This window comes from Channa argus, chromosome 7 (genome assembly GCF_033026475.1).
Source record: "Channa argus isolate prfri chromosome 7, Channa argus male v1.0, whole genome shotgun sequence".
Classification (NCBI taxonomy): Eukaryota; Metazoa; Chordata; class Actinopteri; order Anabantiformes; family Channidae; genus Channa; species Channa argus.
This window is the reverse complement of record NC_090203.1, coordinates 19,474,254-19,495,893: the sequence shown is the minus strand read 5'-3', so window position 1 is coordinate 19,495,893 and position 21,640 is coordinate 19,474,254. Positions and strand designations below refer to the sequence as shown.

Here is a 21,640-nt window from a genome sequence, read left to right as displayed (position 1 = left end):
ATGAAACACAGACTTCAAACAGAAAATGATATGAGGATTTGTTTCCATCTAATCCAGATGAACAGCTGACAGTAGGAATTTAGTTGATAATGTCAGAGATGGAGAGGCATCTGGTGGGGCTGCTTACTTCCATATCTGAAGCTACTTGTCATATTTAATACCACACGTTGTCAAAAGTATCAATTTGGTTGTGGAGTAATGAAAAAGCGGGTCTGTTTCTATTTTAGAGGCTCGCTTGACAGATTGAGAGGTGTTTAACGTCTCATTTTAGCTTGTCAGAGTGGGGAGGGGGGCTTCACAACTTCATCTCCTCATCTTTCCTTCTCACACACATACACACACATACACACTGACAGCAGGGCTCTGCTTTTGATAGACAGGGCCAAGCGGGAGACATTACACATACACAGAAACACACACTTGCATACACAGACAAAACTGGTAAAAGAAACATCATTCATCCTTAATTCAAGAGGGAAAGCAGAAAGTAAGATGAGGGAGGGAGCCAGATAAAGTTTGACAGAAAAAAGCAATGTAAGCAAGAGACCAAAACAGACAGAATGAGTGAAAGTCATTTAACTCATTAGGGAAAGGGAGGATCTCAAGTTATATTTAACTTGAAATTTAACAAGTTGGGACTTCAAAACCTTGCAGACCTCCATAGGGGTTGTAGGAGTCATCCTCTAAAATTTAGAATTAATTGCCTGCTGTATTTCTCACTTAAACTCCAGAAAGCAAGCTAAGATACTTGACAGTCAGGATCCCAGATAGGGCAACATAACTGAATCAAATTTTGCCTGTCATTAATCATTTTTTAAAGTTTATTTACTTATTTTTTTACATACACTTATGTATGTTCTACAAATGATGATAACAACTAACAAAATAAACCATACAATTTTAAAACACAGTTATGCTATGTAAACTATTCAGGTGGAAGAAATTAAATTTACCTTTCTTTACGTTGTCCAACTCCATGTTTTCCTAGTAGATGAGTGCTGAGGTGTTTTTTCATCACAAAGGCCCAGCTACAAAACACAAACAATAGTCATGGGTCATTCAAAAAGCATTTGTAAGCGCTGCTATGTTAACAAATGTTATGCTAGAAAATAAACAAAAGGAGCTCATGCAAAATAAAAATTTAATTAATAATTGCATAACTGCAGTACATAACAGCCAGAATACTTTTCTAAACAAAAAGAACTGTTCTGGTATAGCCTCTGTAATCACGTGAACTAAAAAGTGTAATTGAATACCTAAAGTAAATGTTAAGCTGGATAAAAACACATTTTCCATTTGTCATTGTTTCCAATCCTGAGCTGTGAGATAGAAAAGATGTGGCATTTTTGTTTTGGCTATTCCTCAGATTTTTTTTCCTGAAAGATATGTTTCACTTTAATGTGAGGGACTGTCTGTTGCTTGTCCTGTTTTCTCCCACTGTTAGACACTTTCCAACAATTGCATGAGAACTTAAAACCTTCCTTCTCTTTCCTTCCTTCGCATTCCTATGTAGACTTTTCCCAGGGAAAAACCCATCTGACACAGAGTTTTTTTAAAAAAAAAAAGCAAATATAAGCCGTCATAAACATGTTTTTGGCTGGAATAACTATTGTTCTGTTAATCAGTGACAGACAAGCAAAACAGACACAATCCGTATAAAAACTGCATCAAAAGAGGAGTAAGAAGTTGGAGCATGTTTGTTTATCCAACACCTTTCCGAGAGCATGAAGACAAAGAGTGCCACATGTTGTACATCAATGTGTCAAACATACGTAAACAAGTGCAACTTCACATATGTCCATGCAGCTGCTTGCACACACAAGTAAATATACAGAGGTGTCTTTGCTCAGCAGTTACCACACTGTCCTGACTTTGTCTAGAGCCCTGAGTTTAGCGTGTCTACTAAACAGCATATGATAACATAATGAACGGATGACAGGACTAACTATAGTGACATCCAAGTTGCTTCACTAGTGTTTTCATCCCCTGGCCTTTTCATTTAGCACCCATCACTTCCTATTATTGTGCAACTGAGAGACAATGACCACATCTGAGAGCCGATGGAGATGGAGCTACATGAAAGAGGCCGAGGGAGTTGAACCGACAGTTATGTGGTTGGCACTGTCGCTGCAGACACACACACACACACACACACACAGTCCTCATCTGTGTTGCTCCTCCTTTTTTTTTCTTTTTTGGGAAGTTTTTTCTTTTTCAAGTCTTCAAGTCTATATTCTCTCCAGCAAAGCCCATGTTTGCCTTTCTGGAGCTTTATTTCAAACTTTCAGAATCATTCTATCATAAAGAGAAAGCATAATTATTTCACTATTTATGTCGCTTTGTCAGCTATTGCCCCGTCTACACCAGTTCCTCCTTTTACGTCTGGACAGACACACATAACACACACGCACATACACACACACACTCTGCTGTGTCCTCCATCCCATCCTGGCCCCAGATTCCCGTCCATCATCGAGGCCCCTGAGGCAAACGCTAACTAACACCACCGTATAAATATTCATCCATGTTCCACTGTTTCACCTCGTTATCATCACTCTACATTTTCTCAATCCACTCTAACTCAATCCATCCACCCATCTAGAATGCTGCCTTGAAGTTAAACTGCAAGCAAGTGTATGACTAAATCTTGTATACTCCAATGAGGGAGAATGGCAAGATCAAAATGCTGAGCTTCTCTGGCCCACTGAAAGTGCCTCTGAGTGACGGCACCATCTATAAATAAACAAACAGCATAATTAAGATATTTTGGAGATGGTGGGGGGGTAAAAGAATTAATCAATATAAGTGAGAGAAAAGCACAGCGTTGGAACACTTCACGCATGCTTGTTTAAGCCATCGTGTTTAGACGTGAAGAAAAAAGAGCTTGCAAACATTTCTGTTAATTATGTATTACAGCTGTCCTTCATAAACCTAATTACAGAGTGCTGAAAGGCAACAGGGGCAATTTGCATATGCGCATGAAAGACAAGACATATGCAAAATATGATTTTAATTAGCATTCTTTGATAGTAAGGGGTACAAATCAAACTGGCATGTTGTGAGATTCTCATCTTGCCCATTTTTTACTGGATTATTCTCAAAGTGGCACGAGTGGAAGATGTGTAATGCCCCGTGGAGACACCTGGCACAGGCAGCATGCATACACACACATAAATGGGTTTTAATATTTACATGCACGACTTCAAATAGCCATACACAAATGGAAGAATAGACACTATGCTCACAAAGAGTGATGCTAACAAATCCAAAATTCACTCTTCAACATGTGATTATCTAATGCACAAAAACGACTAGTCCTGACACTGTTGAGATAAAATACAGGCATATGCACCAACATACACACATATTCAGGTGAATGAGAATTCATACTCGCAAAGACACATCCTAAACTACCCTTTCCCTCATGTACAGTACACACACACACCAACACACAGAAAGTTCCCAAATCTAAATGTTAAAGGTGCAAATCCATTTGTTTAAAACAGTGTGTAATCAGCCCCCTGCCCTTGATGTGTGTGCATCTTCTGCCATCCAGGTCAAGGCCTCAGCTTGTCGCCCTGCTGCCTTGGGCTGCATCATCAGCCCGAACCATCAGCCTTGATGGTTATTGTAACAAAAGGATACTCTAACATGCCATTCATCCATATCAATTCTCTTCCCCCCCTATGAATTGAACTAATAAGGCTGTGCCTCTGCCCTCCAGGGAGGCTCATAATATCCATAGCAGATATGAAAACAGCAGAAGAAAAAGAAAGACAGAGGCTCTGGTGTTTCACGTTCGACTTTCCCTTCAGACTAATCGGCGCTCCACAGCTCGTTAGGTCCGTGACGTGCCGGAGCTTTACCGATAAGCAGGGGAGACACGGCTCAATTACCCACAGTTACAATCTTTCTCTCTTTCCTCCCTCCCGCCGTCTGACGATGAAGAGATAACATGTCAATATTTGATACAAACAACTTCATTTGCCTAATGGTGTTCCTGGATAGACGCATCTACAGGTCCTGAAGGCATGAGAGATCTAAGAAAAGGCCTGGATTAACACTCGCCTTACTGTAGCCCACCACCCCCTATTTCATGCACTCCCCTATGAGCTGTCTACAAGGCATGCTGGGATAGAGCTGGGTCAGACATGACATACTTTACCAACTTTGTCTTTCTGCCAGGTTCTGACAGTCAACCTTGAAAGCTGCAAAAGTGCAAATGTACCGAAGCCCTTTGGTAGTCTTGATTGTGAAATCTCTGCACTCATACTATATAAACAAAACAGAAACAACTTTGAACCTTTACAATGAATAGCTAGATGACAAAATCAGGCAAAAAGCAGGTGGACCAAGCTACAGGTTTCAGCTTTTTAAACAGCTGTGCTGTCCTAATTGTGGTTGTAAAAAAAAACAAAAGTTAAGGACCAGTTAGCACAGTGTCTTATCACTTGTCCTTTGAAAACGATTGAACATCCAGTTTACTGCCTGCTGGGTGCCACCACAACTTGAACACAACATAGGAAAGGCTATGAGGTGAAAAATGAAGCTGAAGTCAAACAAACTTCTGTATTGTAATTGGTTAAAAGGTAACTTAAAAGCCATTACAAGAGAGTTACCAGATGCAGGAGGCACTCAACCCTTGACGGGCGAAAACCGGGGAAGAAAAAGGGTTCCACGGGGGAAAGATGAAAGAGGGGGTGAGGATGAGCTCTAAAGTTATGGGCCTATGCTTCAGCTCTTTTGGTAGAGACACACATATATTCACACACTTTCTGCAGTGGTCCGCTGGGCCCAAAGAAATGAGTGCGTGCGGGCTCATCCAACCTCCTGTGCCAGTCCTAATGATGGCCTCCACCTGCTGCTTTAATGTCACAGCTGGATCGCCCTCCATCCCTCACTGACTCTGACTGCCATCAGCAGCAGGTAGCTCCCCTATGCACAACCCTCCCTCCACGCCCTCTGCCTTCTCAGTTTCCTTCATCTCCCTTCACTTTCATCTTCAGCTGCTCCTACTACTCATCTCAATGTGCATCTCTTTCCTCTTTGTGCCATAGTATATACTCTATATCCCCATTCTCTTCTTTCAAAGTGTAGGTTAGTGAAGTTAGCAACAAGGCATTTTTTGGGAATGTGGCAGTAAGGTACCAAAGCATCCAAGTGGAAATACTTGGCCTACAAATACAGTAGTACATTAAATGTCTAAGGATAGTTCACCAACATACTATATTTTCAAATTTAGAGGGAGATCCATAGCAGGAAAAAGAACTGTTAAAATGTCACAACTAATTCAGTGTTCTCTGTAAACTTAATGTTTCTTCTTTGTTTATCTTTTATAAACCCTTCCCGGAGAAGCAGAAACCTGGAGGTAAGTTGACATGTCTAATCTGAGAAGCTTTGACAGGCAGGTGAACTGACAGAAGAACAGAAACCAACACTTGGCTGACAGCAACCCTGGAGCGCTGAGACAGCTGCCGACATGTCAGACAGACGGATAAACAGACAGGAACAAGAAGTCAAAAGATAAGACATTTATTGACAGACGGAGTGACTGCTACCCTGACAGTGAGACAGACAGACACATATCAAGAATAAGGACTGAGGAAGGAGGGATTCTGCTGAGTTTACATTAAACTGAGTTTAATAGATGTTTTACAAGGGGGCCCACAGCAGGAGCTGGAGGTGAACTAAATGTGATATCAATTTTGCAGATGTGGAGATAGAGGGTGATGGAATGATGGAGAAAGAAAAGCCACAGAAGAGAAAGAAGAGAATTAAAGGAATAATCACAATGGAGCGTATGTATAAGCAGAGGTGAATCCGAACTGGGGAAAGAGGATGTGACATGTGCAGTTTGTAGTGCTGTCGTTTTCTTTAACACAAGCAAGATCTGACTTTGCATCAATATTGCTTGGGCTTCTAAGAGATCCGCTTATGGAAACATCCCATAATGTAACAGATATTGGGTGGGAAAATAAATAAATAAAACATCGGAATTGATTTTGTTTTTATGCCTGTGCCAGAGCAAAGCAAGCACTTGATCTATTCTAAGATGATCTTGATAGAAATAAAAGGGAGCCAAAGTGTTTCTCTGACGACTGATCAACGTCAAGCCTCTCAATGAAACAGACACCTTTCACTTATGATGCCGCTGCTTGTGCACGTGTGCCTGTATGTGCATGAGTGTATGTCCTCTAGTCTTAGAGGAGGTACATAAAAAGCTCACTTTGCCTCTCCAAAGGGGTTTTTGGATCATCTGCTGAGGCAGGTGATGGGGCTTGACGGATTGATTGAGGCAAAGTTCTCATCGACAGTGGCAGCGCCCCATAGAGTTCCCAGCTCCAGTGCACACTGTTCCATTAAAGGATCATTTAGAGGGAGAGCAAGTTCCACCTGCACTTATGCAGAGCACACCCTAATGTGAGATGAAACAGACATTTTCAAGCTATGAGAGAGGAGGGAGGACTCGAAAAAAATTATAATAATGAAAAATAAAAATTCAGTCCCTTCCCAACAGCGCATTTCCATCTTCAAGAGAACAGCGATTGATGAAGTAATCTATTATTGATATCATCATCGTTATGCGCCGATGGCAGTTTCAGTGTAACGAAGCCCGCAGCCTTCAGCGTCATACCACTGTTTGTATATTATGCTAGCCAGCTTCATTATATTTTCTAATTAACTGCTTTAATTTGGGAATTAAATCCTAAGTGAGGGCAGAAACTTGAAAATGCTGAAGAAAAAAGAATAATTTGGTATTTGGTGTCAAGATGAAAGGCGAGGTGTTTATAGAACAAGGTACAGAGTTACTCAAGTGGATGTAGCACTTCACAGTATAGTCTTGTAAGAGGCGTCAGATTGTTTGGAATCAGAAAAATCAGGATCCATTGTTATGGATTTACAGGAATTAAAGGGGTGGAGGAAGTCAGAAAATGTCCTGAGAAAGATTTTAAATGAAATCCATAGCAAGTAAAATACTGTTCTTTTATGAGGAGGTGAAACAGTCTCATTTTACAGAACAAAACAAAATGAATCAAAAATACTGGTTGTTAAAGGCGGTTAGCTTCTCCTGCTAATGCATTTCTCGCGCTCCTTCTTTCCCTTCCTCTCTGCAGTGCAGTTAAAGATATGAAAAATATATGTGCTTTTTTCCCCCTCTCTCCTTTCCGCTGTGCCGTGTTAAATCATTAAAGAGAAGTCCTGCTCATTATCTCTCTAAACAAAACTTCTCTTAAACCAAATAAATCACTGTTGCATTGCGCAGCTAACAGCCATGAAGGGATAAATTACAAAGCGCCTCACTGGCAGCGCTGGTATTTTAAAAAGCTTGCTGCACAATTTCTATGATGTGCAGTAATTTGTAATGCAGGTTTCCTTATGTTTATAAGGTCTCTTCAGGTGTGTGTGGTGTGCGTTGAGAGAAAAGGTGAAGGGTGGGGAGTGAGGAATACAAAAGTGCCTATTTGTGTTCTTAATACTTCCAATATTATTAAGTGTGTTTTGCCACTAAATCTAGCACTAAGCTAAATTGCTTCATTAATTTAATGTATTTTTGCTGGTGAGTTGGATAATATTGCAGAGACAGCAGGGTTTGACTGATAACAAGTATAAGCCTGTATTGAGAATGTATGTTTGGATATGACATTTATGGTCTAAAAATCTGTGCAAGAGCAGTACTCTTGGCAGGGTGGAAACAATTTTGAAACAGCACTTGGATCAACAGAGGATGCGGCTAAAGACCATTAACATAATTTATATGTGAACCTCCCCTGAATGATTTATTTGAAACAAAAACAAGACTAAAACTGTCTCTCTGTGGTCAGAGGGGTTCCTACATTATTACCGAAGTGGACGATACACCTGATGTTTGCTTTATTTTTTATAATCGGCCAGTCAGCTGATCACTGCCATTATAGCAAGCTTCATTATAACAGAAAAACACACCAGCCGGGCCTTATCTCTTGCTAAAGAGTCTAATTGAGAGGACAGGCCCCAACAACCCCCTCACCTCCATCCCCACCTCTGCACTCCCTGTACTCCTTAAGGGACCAGGGGCAGTGACGAGCCTCAGCTCCGACCTCTATCTGGCCCCCAGTGGGCAGATTAAACAGTGGATAACAGGGCTGCACTTGGGTCCATTTACAACAGCAAGCCTTCCCTGTGCCTCCTGGGGATAAAAACCAACACTATCTCCTATATGCCCACCCACATAAAAAAAAAAAAAAAAAAAGGGAAAAAGAAAAGACAAAACATGATTTATTCAGTCTGTTTATTGTACACTCTATCCGCCTGTCCTCTGAGAACAAATTAAATGTATTAAAATGAGAGTGAAGAAAAAAATGACTGAGTAAGAGGGAAGAGAAAGAGATATCTAAATAAATAATTGATTCCCCAAATTAAAAATAAAAATTCAAAGGTCTATAACAACAGTCTGTATAACAAATACACTGAATTGTGTTGGTAAAGATATACAGAATTCAAAATTGGGAAATCAAATACAGGTCAAAATTATCACACTATGGCGCCTTGAAGTAAGAAGCACAATAGCAGAATAAGTAAGTTTTGGTCAAGCAAAAAACCCCAGGTCACTGTGTCAAATGAGTCATTGGAAGAAGAAGGAGTAGAGAGAGGTGAAGACGGAAAATTGAAAAGAAGCAAACAAAGAAGACAGCCTCTAATTTCAACTGTTGTTGTTTTGGTGAGTGGTCTCACACATTAGAAAGAACTGAAGCAACATGACAAGCGAGAGTTGTATTTCTCTCACTATAGTTTTGCTAAAGCAGATAATCCATAAAACATAAGGCCTCCGTATTGACGCTTTTCCTCAGGCAGCTGAGTGAAGGGCGTAGCTGGGATGTCAGGCCTGCCTGTCGGCCAGCTACCACTCTCATTATCCTCCCGCCTTTGTGAAGGGCAGCTAAGGTCACACTCGAGAGGAGCAAAATAAAACCGCTATGGTACTAATCTAATATTCAGCGATCCTATCAAAGAATGACTTATTAGAGAAAAAGAACCATGGCTATTGACAGAGAGGAAAGATTGTAAAATGTGAAAGTTCACACTCTGTGGGTAGAGAAAGTTGAACTGCAAATGTGACATCTGTCATCTTCTCTGGTTGACATAAATGAAACCTACTTTTTCTCACCCTAGGGTAAGTTTCTGAGTATTTCCTCACAGGTTCAGTGTGGTATCAGCCGTCTGAAATCACATAAAACAATGGACTTTGTGGGGATTGAGTGAGAGTACAGCTTAAGAATTTACACACCGTTCAAGTGTTATTATAGATGCTGTTGCCTCCTACTCAAAGCTAGCACACTTCTACACCTCTCAGAAAGTATGTGTGCACACACACACACACACACACACACAAAGGATGTCTTTGTTTGGCTATTGCTGCCATTGTCTTGACACCCACCATCTGCCGCCCTGGCAACAGAGAAGAGTGAAGAGAAGAGTTTCTCTGTGGAAACTCACCCTCCACCTTGCAAACCCTACTCTACCCCACAGCCCTCCTCCCCTTAACAAAAACAATCCACAAGGTTCCGCTCAAACAAGTGCTGGCCTCCCACCAATGATGCTCTCTGATGCTCTACAGGTTGAATCACTGCTCAATAAACAGTCAGTACCAACCTTTTCTAACCCTAAGCTTTGTATAAGTTCTTGCTGAAACATGTAAACTGGTAAACAAACACAAACGATTCACTGTACGAGTCATCCAAACATTTTTTCCAAAGAATGCTTGACAAAAACAAGTTCTCGTTGAAGTAAGTGGGGAAGAGGGGGCTACAAAGGTATACAGGTCCAAAGTTTAGTAACCATCTACAGATGTGAGATGTATCACAGAGACCAAACACTCAACAGTAAATGAATAAATAAGAAAAATAAGTAAATATACTGTGCTATGCAGATGAGGGTGACAAAGATTCCATCTTGGCCTACTCTGCAATGCACTGGCCATTCATCACCTGCACATGTAAAGTCCCGGCTCCAGTCCTTAGCATATTCGCATATTCTAATGGCTTGCATGCAAATGAGGACGACCTTTTCCTTTTGGCTTTTCTTTTTTCTCTCTCTCTCTTTTTTAACAACTTTACATTAAGAAGAAGGGAGTGAAAAGTAGTGGCTGTAATGGCTATTAGAGCGACAGGCTGAGAACGTGACGCTGTGATCTAAACTCAGGGACGTTGTAATTAGGCTAATCTATTAGCAGACGGCGGCTGTCAGAGATCTTTATGGCAAAGGACAGACTTGTCAGACGGTTTATTTATTAAAACTGGCTCTGGGACTTCTAAAGGGATGGCCAGTTAAACTTAAAGATACATGTACCCACAAAGTGACATGGGCTCAGACATGAATAAGGCCAAGCCCCATGGGACCTTAGCCCTGCCCCTGGACTTTTGAGGTGCTACATGCTGTGCAACCTCATACTGCCTGAGAATGCGACTATTTTCCAGTTTCCAGCACAAAATACTACAAACAGTCAATCCAAGTTCAATGTCACTACTACTCCCATCTCAGTTAGACTTCAGTTCTAGCTGCCCATCTGTATATGACTGCTTGACTCAAGCTGTTCCTCTCTTTTTCTGTCACCAGTGACCAGTGGAAGGGAGGGGATACCAGCCATCACCAGCCTCCACTCTTCTGTCCACCAGGCAGGGTCCTGTGCTGTCGGCGGGGAGGCAGGAGAAAGTTATGCCTCCTTACTGTGACTTTGAACTTTCTGATATGAGGCATAAATATTGAAATATTGAAATGAAAGATGCGGCGAGTGCAGAGGGGATGGAAAAGAGGTGGTGGAGGAGGAAGGGGAGGAAAAAGGAGAGAAGGGGGGATAGAGTGATTGGGGGGGAGAAGAGACAGGAGGCCCACTGAGAGAAGAGACAAGGCCCTCACCCCTCTGCCAGGATGCATTCTAGCAGGGCGACAGTTATGGATAGGAAACATTACTGCTGCTGGTAATTAAAGCAAAAACTAATACTGTCTCTTGGATGAGGGGGTTTCATAGTGAGCATCCATTTGTCACTGCTGCACACTCGCCAAGGCCAGATTAAATCACACACATATTTAGTCTTGCTGTGCACAGTGGCTCTTTATCTATCCATCTATCCATCTATCTATCTAACATTCCAAGATGCACAGTGTTCACCAATAGTATCTTTTTTAACCACTACATGGCAGAAATAGGCCAAAATTAAACAAAACCGGACAGCATTTGACTTCTTTTTTAAACTTCTTAATTCTTATCTCTTTAATTAAATGATAAAAATGTAAAGATGAATAATAACACTGAACCATATTTCTGTAAACAATCCAAAACTACTGGTATCAGCTTTGAAAAACACATGTAGGTCAGCTCCTACTAAAGACTCCTCAGTGAGGCATTAAGTGACTGACTGAGTGACTGACTGCAGAGTAGCAGTGAAAAGGCCACTGGCTGGAGGGGGAGTGGTGGAGTAGTGGAGTGGTGGGCAAAGACGAGGACGGGGAGGAGGGGATGCCATGTCGCCAGACGGAGGGGATCGGTGACACTGAGCGTGTCACAGGGTGACGGCTGCACTCTGCTAGGACCAGCAGCCCCTCCAGCGCTGTCAAAAGAACCAGCAGCTCCAGATACTGACACTAGCAGCCACACTGACAGGCCAAACATGACTCGTCTCCGCTCTCGCCAGAGACGAGGCCTGACGGCACACAGAGACACCACGAGATAGAGAGATGAGAACAGGGGGTGGAAAAAGCTAATAAAAACAAACTGAATCTATGTCTGCCGAAGTGGACAAACAGAACACAGAAATGCGTAGGTCAAAAGAAAAGTCAGTCACAGGTAATAAGACAGCCGAAAGACTAAAGCTCCCAACCAATGGCAATAGTGGCCTTGTGAGGTGACTGGCTGAAATCATTTTGGTCTGTTCTGATTGGTTCAAAGTCAAAACATTAGAAGCCATCTTTTATTTTTATCAGCAGTGATGTCTTAAAATGTTTCTTTTATTCTTAAAAAAATGTCTTGCCAACTTCAAGTGGACTCACTTTTTTGTTTTGCAAAAAAATAATAATAATGGTAAACTCATCCTTTGTGGCCGAGCAGTTTCTATCAGCTTTGAAAGAAGTTGATTGAGGAAATGCAGAAACATGAAAGGTGTGATCATCTGGACCTTTTGCATTATGCAGATTTTAAACCAGGTTACTTTCCCTGTAAACAACTAATTAGCAGCCATGGTAACAGATAGACCATGCTGTCAGTCTTTTTACTGTAACCTCCATAGCAAGCATTATTAAGGGATAGGCTATTTTTACACAACCTAACAATGCAGACCATGTACGTTACAGCTGATGTTACATGATTAAACAAGCCTCCGTAAAATTAAGACAAATGTTCAGATCACAATGTCCTTGCCTTACTTACTAGAAAGGAAGAATGAAAAACTGTTTAGCCTGTTAGAATCCAGCAAGACACAGCATGGGAAAAGGTGAGGGAGAGATAAAAATGATTAGATATAGATGGAAATATGGTGATTCCACGGGGAAAATGGAGCAGAGAGGGGTAATGCCAAGAGGGGAGAGGGCAAAAAACAGAAAAGAGAGAGAAAGAGGGAGGGGATGTAGAGGAAAGAGTGCAGCGGCAAGACTGATCGCTGTTGATCTTCACGATAAGCGCTCCCGACAACTTGTGACCAAAGTGGCGCTTCGACACTAATCGGCCGTGAAGGCTGACCTGCAGCGAGGCAGCGCAGTTCAGATCGCATAGGGCCAGCGCTGCAGCTCAGACGAGATGGACCCAGACAGGAGACATCCAGGCATCAAAACTCCCTGAGAAATTGCGACATGGCTTCAGTGAACTGTGAGACGAACATAAGAGGAGGAAAAAAAAAGGCAAGCAGTGATACTCGGTGCTCTTGGCAGTCAAGGCAGACTCATCTGGCTTAAGATGAAATAAGAAGGACAGAGGCAAAGGAGAGGGAAGTGAGGGAGTGAAATGAAGTGTCTAGGGGAGTGGAGGAAGATGGAAAAATACGTGCAGAGTAAAAAAAAAAGGAAAGATCAATTTTATTGACGATTATCTGTGAGCAGGACTGAGCTAAATTGGAGACTAACCTTGAACTCTATGTGTTCAACCTCTGCAAGACATAAAGGGTATGTGGAAAATATACCAGCAATTCTGAATTATCTCACAAGCAAGCATAAACAGGTCAAAATTAAAAAACAAAACAAATATATTGTACTACATGTACAACATGTACACATGTTTTTACTTTTATAATACACAAGTGTGTCTCCACTGTTTTACTGAACCGTTTTTGTCGAAACAGTTCAACCTCCATAACAGTTCATTCACTGAACCAGAGTTAAGGTCCTTTTTTTTTAAGCAAATTTGAAAATTATTTGTTTGTTTTGGCCCCTTAGGTTTACTGCTTTTCTTTGTCTTATATAACAGATAATTCCATATTCATGGGATGAGTGACGGACAGTTGACTTGAACAAAAGAAGCAATCCATTACATCACCTTGGGCGCTTTTAGTTAATTTAAAATTTTAATACTAATATAATAATAATTAATAATAATAATAATAATAATAATAATAATTTTAAGAAAAAAGTTATCAGATTTTTAATAATGAAAATAGTAAGCTACCATTTCTCTAAACCAATATTAAAAAAAACCAAGCTGTGATAACTACAGCTTCCATTTCATTAAATAAAGTATAATAATAAAGTGTAGTAGGAAACTTTAACACCTGTAAACTTTATGACAGAGACTGTCGATAAAGCACTAATGAGCACATAAAGGACAGCCTGAATAGTGGCATACATTTCAGAAAACCTAGCCTGAAAGTCAGACCTCAGCTGGTCAGTCAAGGTTTGCATTTCATACTCTGACACTTGTCAACCTTCTGCAGACATATTATACATTCTTAAGATAAATATTTTCACATTCACTCGCAGCAGGTTTTCCTCTGTTGCCAGGGTGCTACCACCATGACAGGCAGGGGAAAGAAACATGAAGCTATATTTTAATAAGTAAGTCATTAATACTACTAAATCCCAGTTAAATACATGGGCTCCATATCTCATCTGCGGCTGTGTCCCCTAGGTACAATTGACTGCAAGTAAACATGAACAAAGTGCAATGTATGCGTGTCAATATTTCATTTCAGCAGTACAAATGAAGGCATCTATCCAGAAATTGTTAAACCACATATTCTACAAATACTAAGGTGACATCAAGTGTAGTTTTGTAGTGACTGATGAAGAGGTCACAGACCACGTGACCAGTGTGAGTCTCCTTGATGAGAGAGATGAAACAGAATAGGCTCATCTGTGTCTGATAATATGCCAATAGTGGCAGCTAAGTTCAACCAAACCACCAGGACACAAGTGAGGTTGTCAGTCTGAGTATTCTTCACACTGATGTGCACACACGTGTGCAGAAAAACACACACAAACACACATTTGGAGTCTCACATGGTTTCGTTAAATAGGAGACAGAAGCAGGGATCCTAGAAATACTTCCTTATTGATCTGTTGTGGGAAGATGCTATCTCTTTACATGAAGAGCAGACCACTGGAGCCAGTATATACACACACACACAAACACACACACACACACACACACACACACACACACACACACACACACACACACACACACACACACACTCTCTCATGTCCAAACAGTATTACTACAAATACATGACACAAGGAATGTATGGTATCATTCACAAGAACACAAACAAGCGTGATACGTTTGCACAATCACAGAACCAACCCACCCACGCACACACTTAACACATATGGCATCAATGTCTGCTGGAATAAAACTTACCAAGTACAAATACAGCGGTTTCCAGGCACAAATGCCATTCCATGCAACTACAAACCACCCCAAACCCCAAACTCTGTTTACTTATTTATTGATGAAGTTAATTGCTTGTTAAAAATGTACATGTATTGTTTTGCAAAACCTGCATAGACATTTCATGTTCTGTCTAAAGGAGGAAAGTTTAGGGGAAAGAAAAGCAAAAAAAAACACACTCTTTTCTTCATTTAACACATGTACACTACTTGAATTTTTCACCATAACAAATTGCTTATATTTATTGTGCAATGCTGAAAAATTAGTTATTTTCGAGAGGACTGGGAGAGCAGTTTCTTTTTTTAAAACCAACACACCAAAAGACTGTCTGGGAGACATGCAGCACAGTGCATGCTATTAGTTCTGACTGCTCGAGCTTCCCATTCCTGTACTTACAGTATACCGCAAATAGGACCATCACTTTTCATTACCTGCTGTTTCCAGCAGAGCTTCACTCTATCATTGCCACGGCATGCTAATGTAAAGCAGGCTACTGTCATGTAAATTAAACTGTTTGTTTTGTTTGCCTTCCCTCCTTCGGCTGATTGTCAGAGCGACTTGCCAAGAGCAGCAGGTGTGTTTGTTTGTTTGTGTAGGAGTGCACCGGTGTGCAGGGTTTGCTGTTTGTGTGCTGCGACTGCTGCTTTATGCACACAGGCTCTGGCTGCACAGCAACAAGTGAGCTTGTAAAAAGTGTGTGTCTGTGTGTGCGTAAGTTATGGAAACTGAAACACAGAAATGACACACCACACACAAACCTCCCAGTCAACCAGATGTGCTCCTGACCCTGAGCTCAGCCACTGAAATGCAAAGTCGAATGCCTACTTGGCGCTCTTCCCCCCGGCGCAGGTATAACCAACTGTCACAAACAATGGGGGAATATGCATACCGTGGGCTAGGGTTTGCTACAACATGCTCTCAATGTAAATCATATTTCACAGGTTTCCAAGAGACAAGCCAGTCAGCCACCGAGTCAGCCACCCAGCCAGTCACCCAGTCAGCCAACCAGCGCAGTGCTCTGCTGTATCTGCAAGGCTACTGCCACTGAGTAATTGACAGTACATGTTTTAAAAAATAAATAAATAAAAAAAACACAAGCAAGCCTGTTTACAGCACTGCCTTAAAATATGGAAACTTGTCCCCTGTTCATTTGTCAACACACTGAAATATCAAATGGCACTAGAGAGAAAGAAGAAGCCTTCATAATTCCTCATTATGAGACAGCTGACAATGACTCCCATCTCTAATTAGACAGAAGGTTTTTTTGAGCGTCGACTGACATGTGTTAACTAGATAAACAATTCTTCAACATCTGCAAGGAATGTCGTAGGAAGCTACAGTTTTCCTCACAAAACAAAACACGCCGGTAGCTTTTTAACACTTTTTGCTTAGCTGCAAGGGTGGTATGTTAACTACTTTTTTTCTCCTTTTAACACATAGTTGGTTAACAGGAGTTATTTTAAAGCATGGAAGGATTTCTCATTTTCTTTGGTCAAATGAGAGCACAGCAGTTGGAAAACAGCTCCTTGGAGATTCTTCACTCTTCGCTGATTTAGTGCATTATGCACTATGAAAAAACCCAAAGAGTACTACGGGTAAATGGTTAAAATTTTCACTTAACTCTATTCATAGACATAGCAGTCAAGATTATAACACAAAAAATGATGACATTTAACAATACTTGAAAGTCTGTGAAGTCTATAGAATTTTCTCTTTCTGCAAAAATTTGAAGTGAACAAAATTTTGAAGATTTAGAAAACTAGAGAGGCCTCTCAGTCTGTGGCTGACATCAGTGTATATGAATTGACCTTAAGGACAACATTGAATAACTAAGGCATGCGTGGCAGAGCTGCTGCACCTGCTGAAGCTGTGCTTTAATTCCACATGCTTAAACTTTATCAACACAAAAGTGATAAGCTTTATAAACACTGTTCTGAGTGCAGCGGCAGTTTTTGAGCGGTATTAACTGTTGAATCACTGGACTGAAGGTTGGAAAACAGTATTTTTGCTTTCCTGGTACATGGGTCTCAGTTGAGCAGATGGTTCCCGCAGTCGAAATTGACCATGAATAGTTCAATACCGTATTTCATTAACCGTTAATGATTAACCAATTTTTCAAAGCTGTCAATTAAGAAAACAGCATAAATTTGTCATCCCTAATAATAACCCTGTCACATCTGTGAAACATGGCAGCAGCAATATTAGGACTTGGGCCTGCTTTCTGACTCTGAACTAGGACAGCTTGCCATTATAAGTTAATGAAACATGTTCAATCTTTGTTGAAGCCAAAACAAGCAAGTTAGCCTGCAAGTAGCCCAAAAACTATAGCCCTAAAAATGCAAAAAGCCCAGAAGCGAGCACCTGTATTTGTTGGTGTGTTTTTTTAACACACATATTCACAACAAACACATCAACCCAGTTGCTAAAAATGTGAATGCAAGGTAAGAGTAATCTTATTTACACAAAGCTATATAATCCATGTAAATCCAAATAGCTGCTGAGGAGCTCTGACACATTTTAAGCACATTCAACAGTTGGTTTATGCCTCTTCTAAACAGCTTTATGAGAGTGGCTGAAAATAATCAAAAGCACCAGTGTTTAGAGAAAGCCCATGGTAAATCTTCCATTTGTGCTTCTAGTAATTGTAACGTATGGTTTCTTTCACACACAGAGTTAGAGAGAGAAGTCACAACCTCTGCCAGCTCTGTCCACCACCAACAACAGGCCGTGTCTGTCAGGGAGCATTATTCGTCATGCCTTATCCAAGTGTTTGGCTTTCTTAGACCCCAAAACAAAACAAGAACATGCTATAGCAACATCAGTGTGATCCCGTGACAGATCTGAAGTAACACAAATGCAGCAGAACTTAAAGTAAATTAGACCTGCGTGATGAGTCGACCGCGTCCGTCACTGTGAATCGCTCAGTTCTCCTCTAAAGCAAAGCAGATGCCATCAAAGCAGGCACTGTTAAAGGGACACTTCATACCATGATGATACAAACAACAGAGAGCTTTTTATATGAGCAGTAAAGTATGTGTTTGGGCTTATTTTTTTAAGATGAGTGATCCAAATTGTAGTCTAGTGAATTACATACTGACAGCAGCTGTGAGACTGAAATGACCTTTCTACATATAGGTTCATGTTACAAAACTGTGCATTTTGCAACCCCCATGTGGATTTTTTTTTTTCAGGGGAAGATTTTTAAAACAAAATATCATACTTTTTTTGTGATATTGATGACTTTTGATTACTTCTGACGAGAAAGTTACTAAGGTCATGGCTTATCCACGATTATATGTGTTATTGAATTTAACAGTGGGTAAGGCACATCAGTTGTGTTTGTGTAAATGACATTTCAATAGCCACTTGCTTGGCAGTCTCTCCAGGAAACTGCTAGAAACATGCTGCAACATAAATCTACATTTAATCCGTATACATGTCGAGGAAATCATGGCAGTTTTTCTTACACTAATAGTTGTGTATAAGGAAATAAAAAGAACACATAATTAAGAATCATAGCTGCAGGCACATTTATGCTGAAAAAAGAAAAATGTTGAAGAGAATAATTTTGCCATGAGAAAAAGAAAAAAGAGAAAGAATTCATGACACACATAAGTTATGTGTCATGACTATGACGTCGGCTGGATTTCAAAATAAAAATCTGAAAAGTTTTCTTCAAGAGACATAGTTAGTTTGTTAGTGGAACAACAATCTCCACCACATATAGAAAATATCAAATAATTGTTTTTAAGAAGGCCACTAAAACTGTAGCAGGCATTATAATGTCGGTGTTGCTAATAGAATTTTCATTTTTATTTTTATTTATTTATTTATTTACCTTATTACAGGGTAGAAAGTGATTAACAAAAGAAAAAGGGAAAAATGTCCTACATGCATGTGTGTGGGCATGCTGGTAGTTTTAGTTTTAGCCTGGTAACACATCCCCAGGGCTGCTGGTTGTTGTTGGTGTTGACCAGAGGCTGGGGGGCAACTGAAAGCATTTGATCTAGAATTTTTCTCTGTCGCTCTGCCCAGTTATGCTAATGCCTGCCTGGGTCTCCCTCACCATGGGCTGGTCTTAATGACTCTCATGATGGAGGGGAGCAGCCAAAACAACTTTCCTTAGTGGGCATCTCGGTAAATTGAAGGCATGGGTCGACTCTGGAAATGCTTAACCAGCCTCTGAACTACTGAAGGACTGCAGCAGCAAAGTCACAAAAAACAAATTCACTGAATACACACCAGCAGGTACTCGGCTCAACGTGCGTTATCTGATACAAACAAGCAAATGAATATGCAAATACAGTGGTGTCAATATCACTAAACAAAGATGCTCATTAGTTTGAGAAACATGGAAATTAGCAGACTGTATTTTTTGTGAATGTTTTGATAAAACAGGAATGAATGTTGTGAATACAATGTATGATAGGTCAACAACAATAAGGGCTATGCGCAGGCAGGTGTGAGTGTAACTGAGTAGGTCGGTCAAGGATGTACAGTCTCCTCGGGTGCGAAGCTAGGTGGAAAACAAAGTAGTGTGGGTTTATATACAGTCATCCTTCTTCTGTCGCACATGCACACTGACAGACACACCAACAGTGCACTCCAAAGGATGGTGCAGTGTTGGTGTGTGAGACTCCTTGCCCTCCTCTTTCTCCCTCCTCCATCTCTCTTATTCTAATCTCAAGCTAATCTTTTCTCATTCTTACCTCCCCAAACTGACTCATATTTCACCGCCCGTATCTTTACATTTTCTATTATGCCCCACTGAAAAATGTGACCAATGGAGGCACTGTTTTGAAATAAAATATGAATCATGGTAGATAAAGATATGGTGTGGTTATTATTTATTTATTTTCAGTTTATTTTTTTAATTCGCAGTTAGCCATCGCTGCCTTGCATTGGCTGCGTTCACCCTCCTCTTCCTACTGTGTGTGAAATAACTTATTCTTCCCCAAACTTGCTGACATTTCTGTCAACGGTACAACAAATTTTCTCAGTTTTTTCTTTAAAATAAGGATTCTTATAAAAAAAAAAAGAAACACAGGGTCTGCTGACCAGCTAGTGGTGTCTGATCAGATTGGGACACCCAGAATGTAATACAGTACACACAAACACACACACAGCACAGTCCTTGTATCTACAACTCTCTCAGATATATATAATAGAGAGAGAAATAGGAAATATGAAGCCTTCAGCCGTAGCACGGCAGCGATACATATGAGGGGAGATCCCATCGGTCCAGCTCTGTATTTAGTATTTCTCATGAGTAATCTTTTGTCAGTTTATCACAAGAAATGAAATAATGGGGCAATCCTCTAATGAAAAATGAGGCCGTTTCTGCGGCGCAGACTAGACCGAGAGACAAAGAGGAAAGAAAAAGGTTTTAAATTTAAAGCAAACGCCTCTATCCTGTGTGGAAAAACTGTTCAGTGACTATCTGTAATTAGGCAAATTAAATTTTAAAACGAAAGCACATTTGCTGTTTTTAGAGAAAGAAAATATGAGACATTTTAAAATTATTTAGTAAGCTTGACTTGGTTTGGAAATGTTTTCATATTTTAAATTTAAAACATCAAAATTTTATTTTAGGTGTTTAAAAAATGTACTGTATTTGTCATACTTATAAAGCAGTGAATTTTTTTTTTTCCAACATTAGTGAAATAGTGCTAAACATTAAGACCTTTTACTTTAAAAAACTGTAGTTTTGTAAAGGTGCTGTTACAAGTAAAAGTGAAGTGGGACCTGATCAAGACTTCTCAACCCTAAAAGCAGTTTTGGAGCAACTGGACTTTGTAAGTTCTACATGTTTGATTATTTGTGGTTTTAAAGTTCATTTTTTACATCTGTGTCATCCCATTAATTAACATTGGTTTTGTCTGCTTCCTGCGAATGGATTACATCAATCAGCAGCCATGGCAGAGGAGATCAAATACTGTCAGAGCAATAAAACACATAACTCTATTCAGCTTAATGCAATTATCCAACAGACAAAGGAAGCAGAGGTTGGATGATGTACAAATGTTGCCAAACAAGTGGCCATACAAATACTATGAAAATAACACATAGCACATGTAAAACATTACCAGGAAGACACGAAAAAGAATGAACTAATAAATAAACAATCAGACTTGAAAACATTTTGAAATCTCCCACATTTCTGACCTTTTAAAGCCATTAATTTTCAAGCGTACTTTCGATTAAGTTATTTATCCCTGTGCAGAGTGAAGATAGAAAAGGGTTGTTTCCTCTCATACAAACACACACGCACACATACCGAGTGTGTTACACTCTTTCATCTCCTTCAATTGCGCGTGTTTGTGCCCGCGTGTGTCTGCATACATGCAGATGCTGTTAAAAGTGCGTGTGACAGACAGTCTCTCCTTCCATGCATCTGTGTTTAATTAAAGGCAGAGTTTCAGCATCCCAAGCCACCACCGCAGCCCATGCACACACACATACACGTATATGGTGACTGAGAAAGCAAGGGAGGGAGGCTGGCCCTAATGTGCATAATTAACTTAACCCCCATCACTTGACTTTAAAAGGGCTGTTTGGAGGACTGAGCCAGGCAAATGGAGGCTGGGAGAGTGGTCCTTTATGTCTAAAATATTCATTACTGCATTTCAGAGCATTTTCAAGCATCCTCAGATTTTTGTTTTTTGGTTCGAGAAGACAGATTGTTGCTAAGCACCTCTGAGGCAACAGGAGAGGCCAGTGGGAAATGTGACGATTCACTATTTCAAATAACATGCATGAAGTCATAAAAGAACATACGCACAAAAACGGACA

At 40.4% G+C, this 21,640-nt stretch overlaps 1 protein-coding gene across 3 annotated transcripts in view; it reads right to left on the bottom strand.

Moving 5' to 3' along the window:
• The window catches only part of znf407 (zinc finger protein 407), a 135,043-nt gene that overhangs the window by 75,151 nt on the left and 38,252 nt on the right, over nt 1–21,640 (bottom strand). For all 3 annotated transcript variants that reach the window (XR_010914849.1, XM_067510540.1, XM_067510541.1), the window contains exon 5: nt 954–1,028. Coding sequence is in view for 2 of the 3 variants with exons in the window: in XM_067510540.1 (XP_067366641.1) it covers nt 954–1,028 (75 nt within the window). In the remaining variant the exon portion in view is untranslated. The remainder of the gene's footprint in view (nt 1–953; nt 1,029–21,640) is intronic.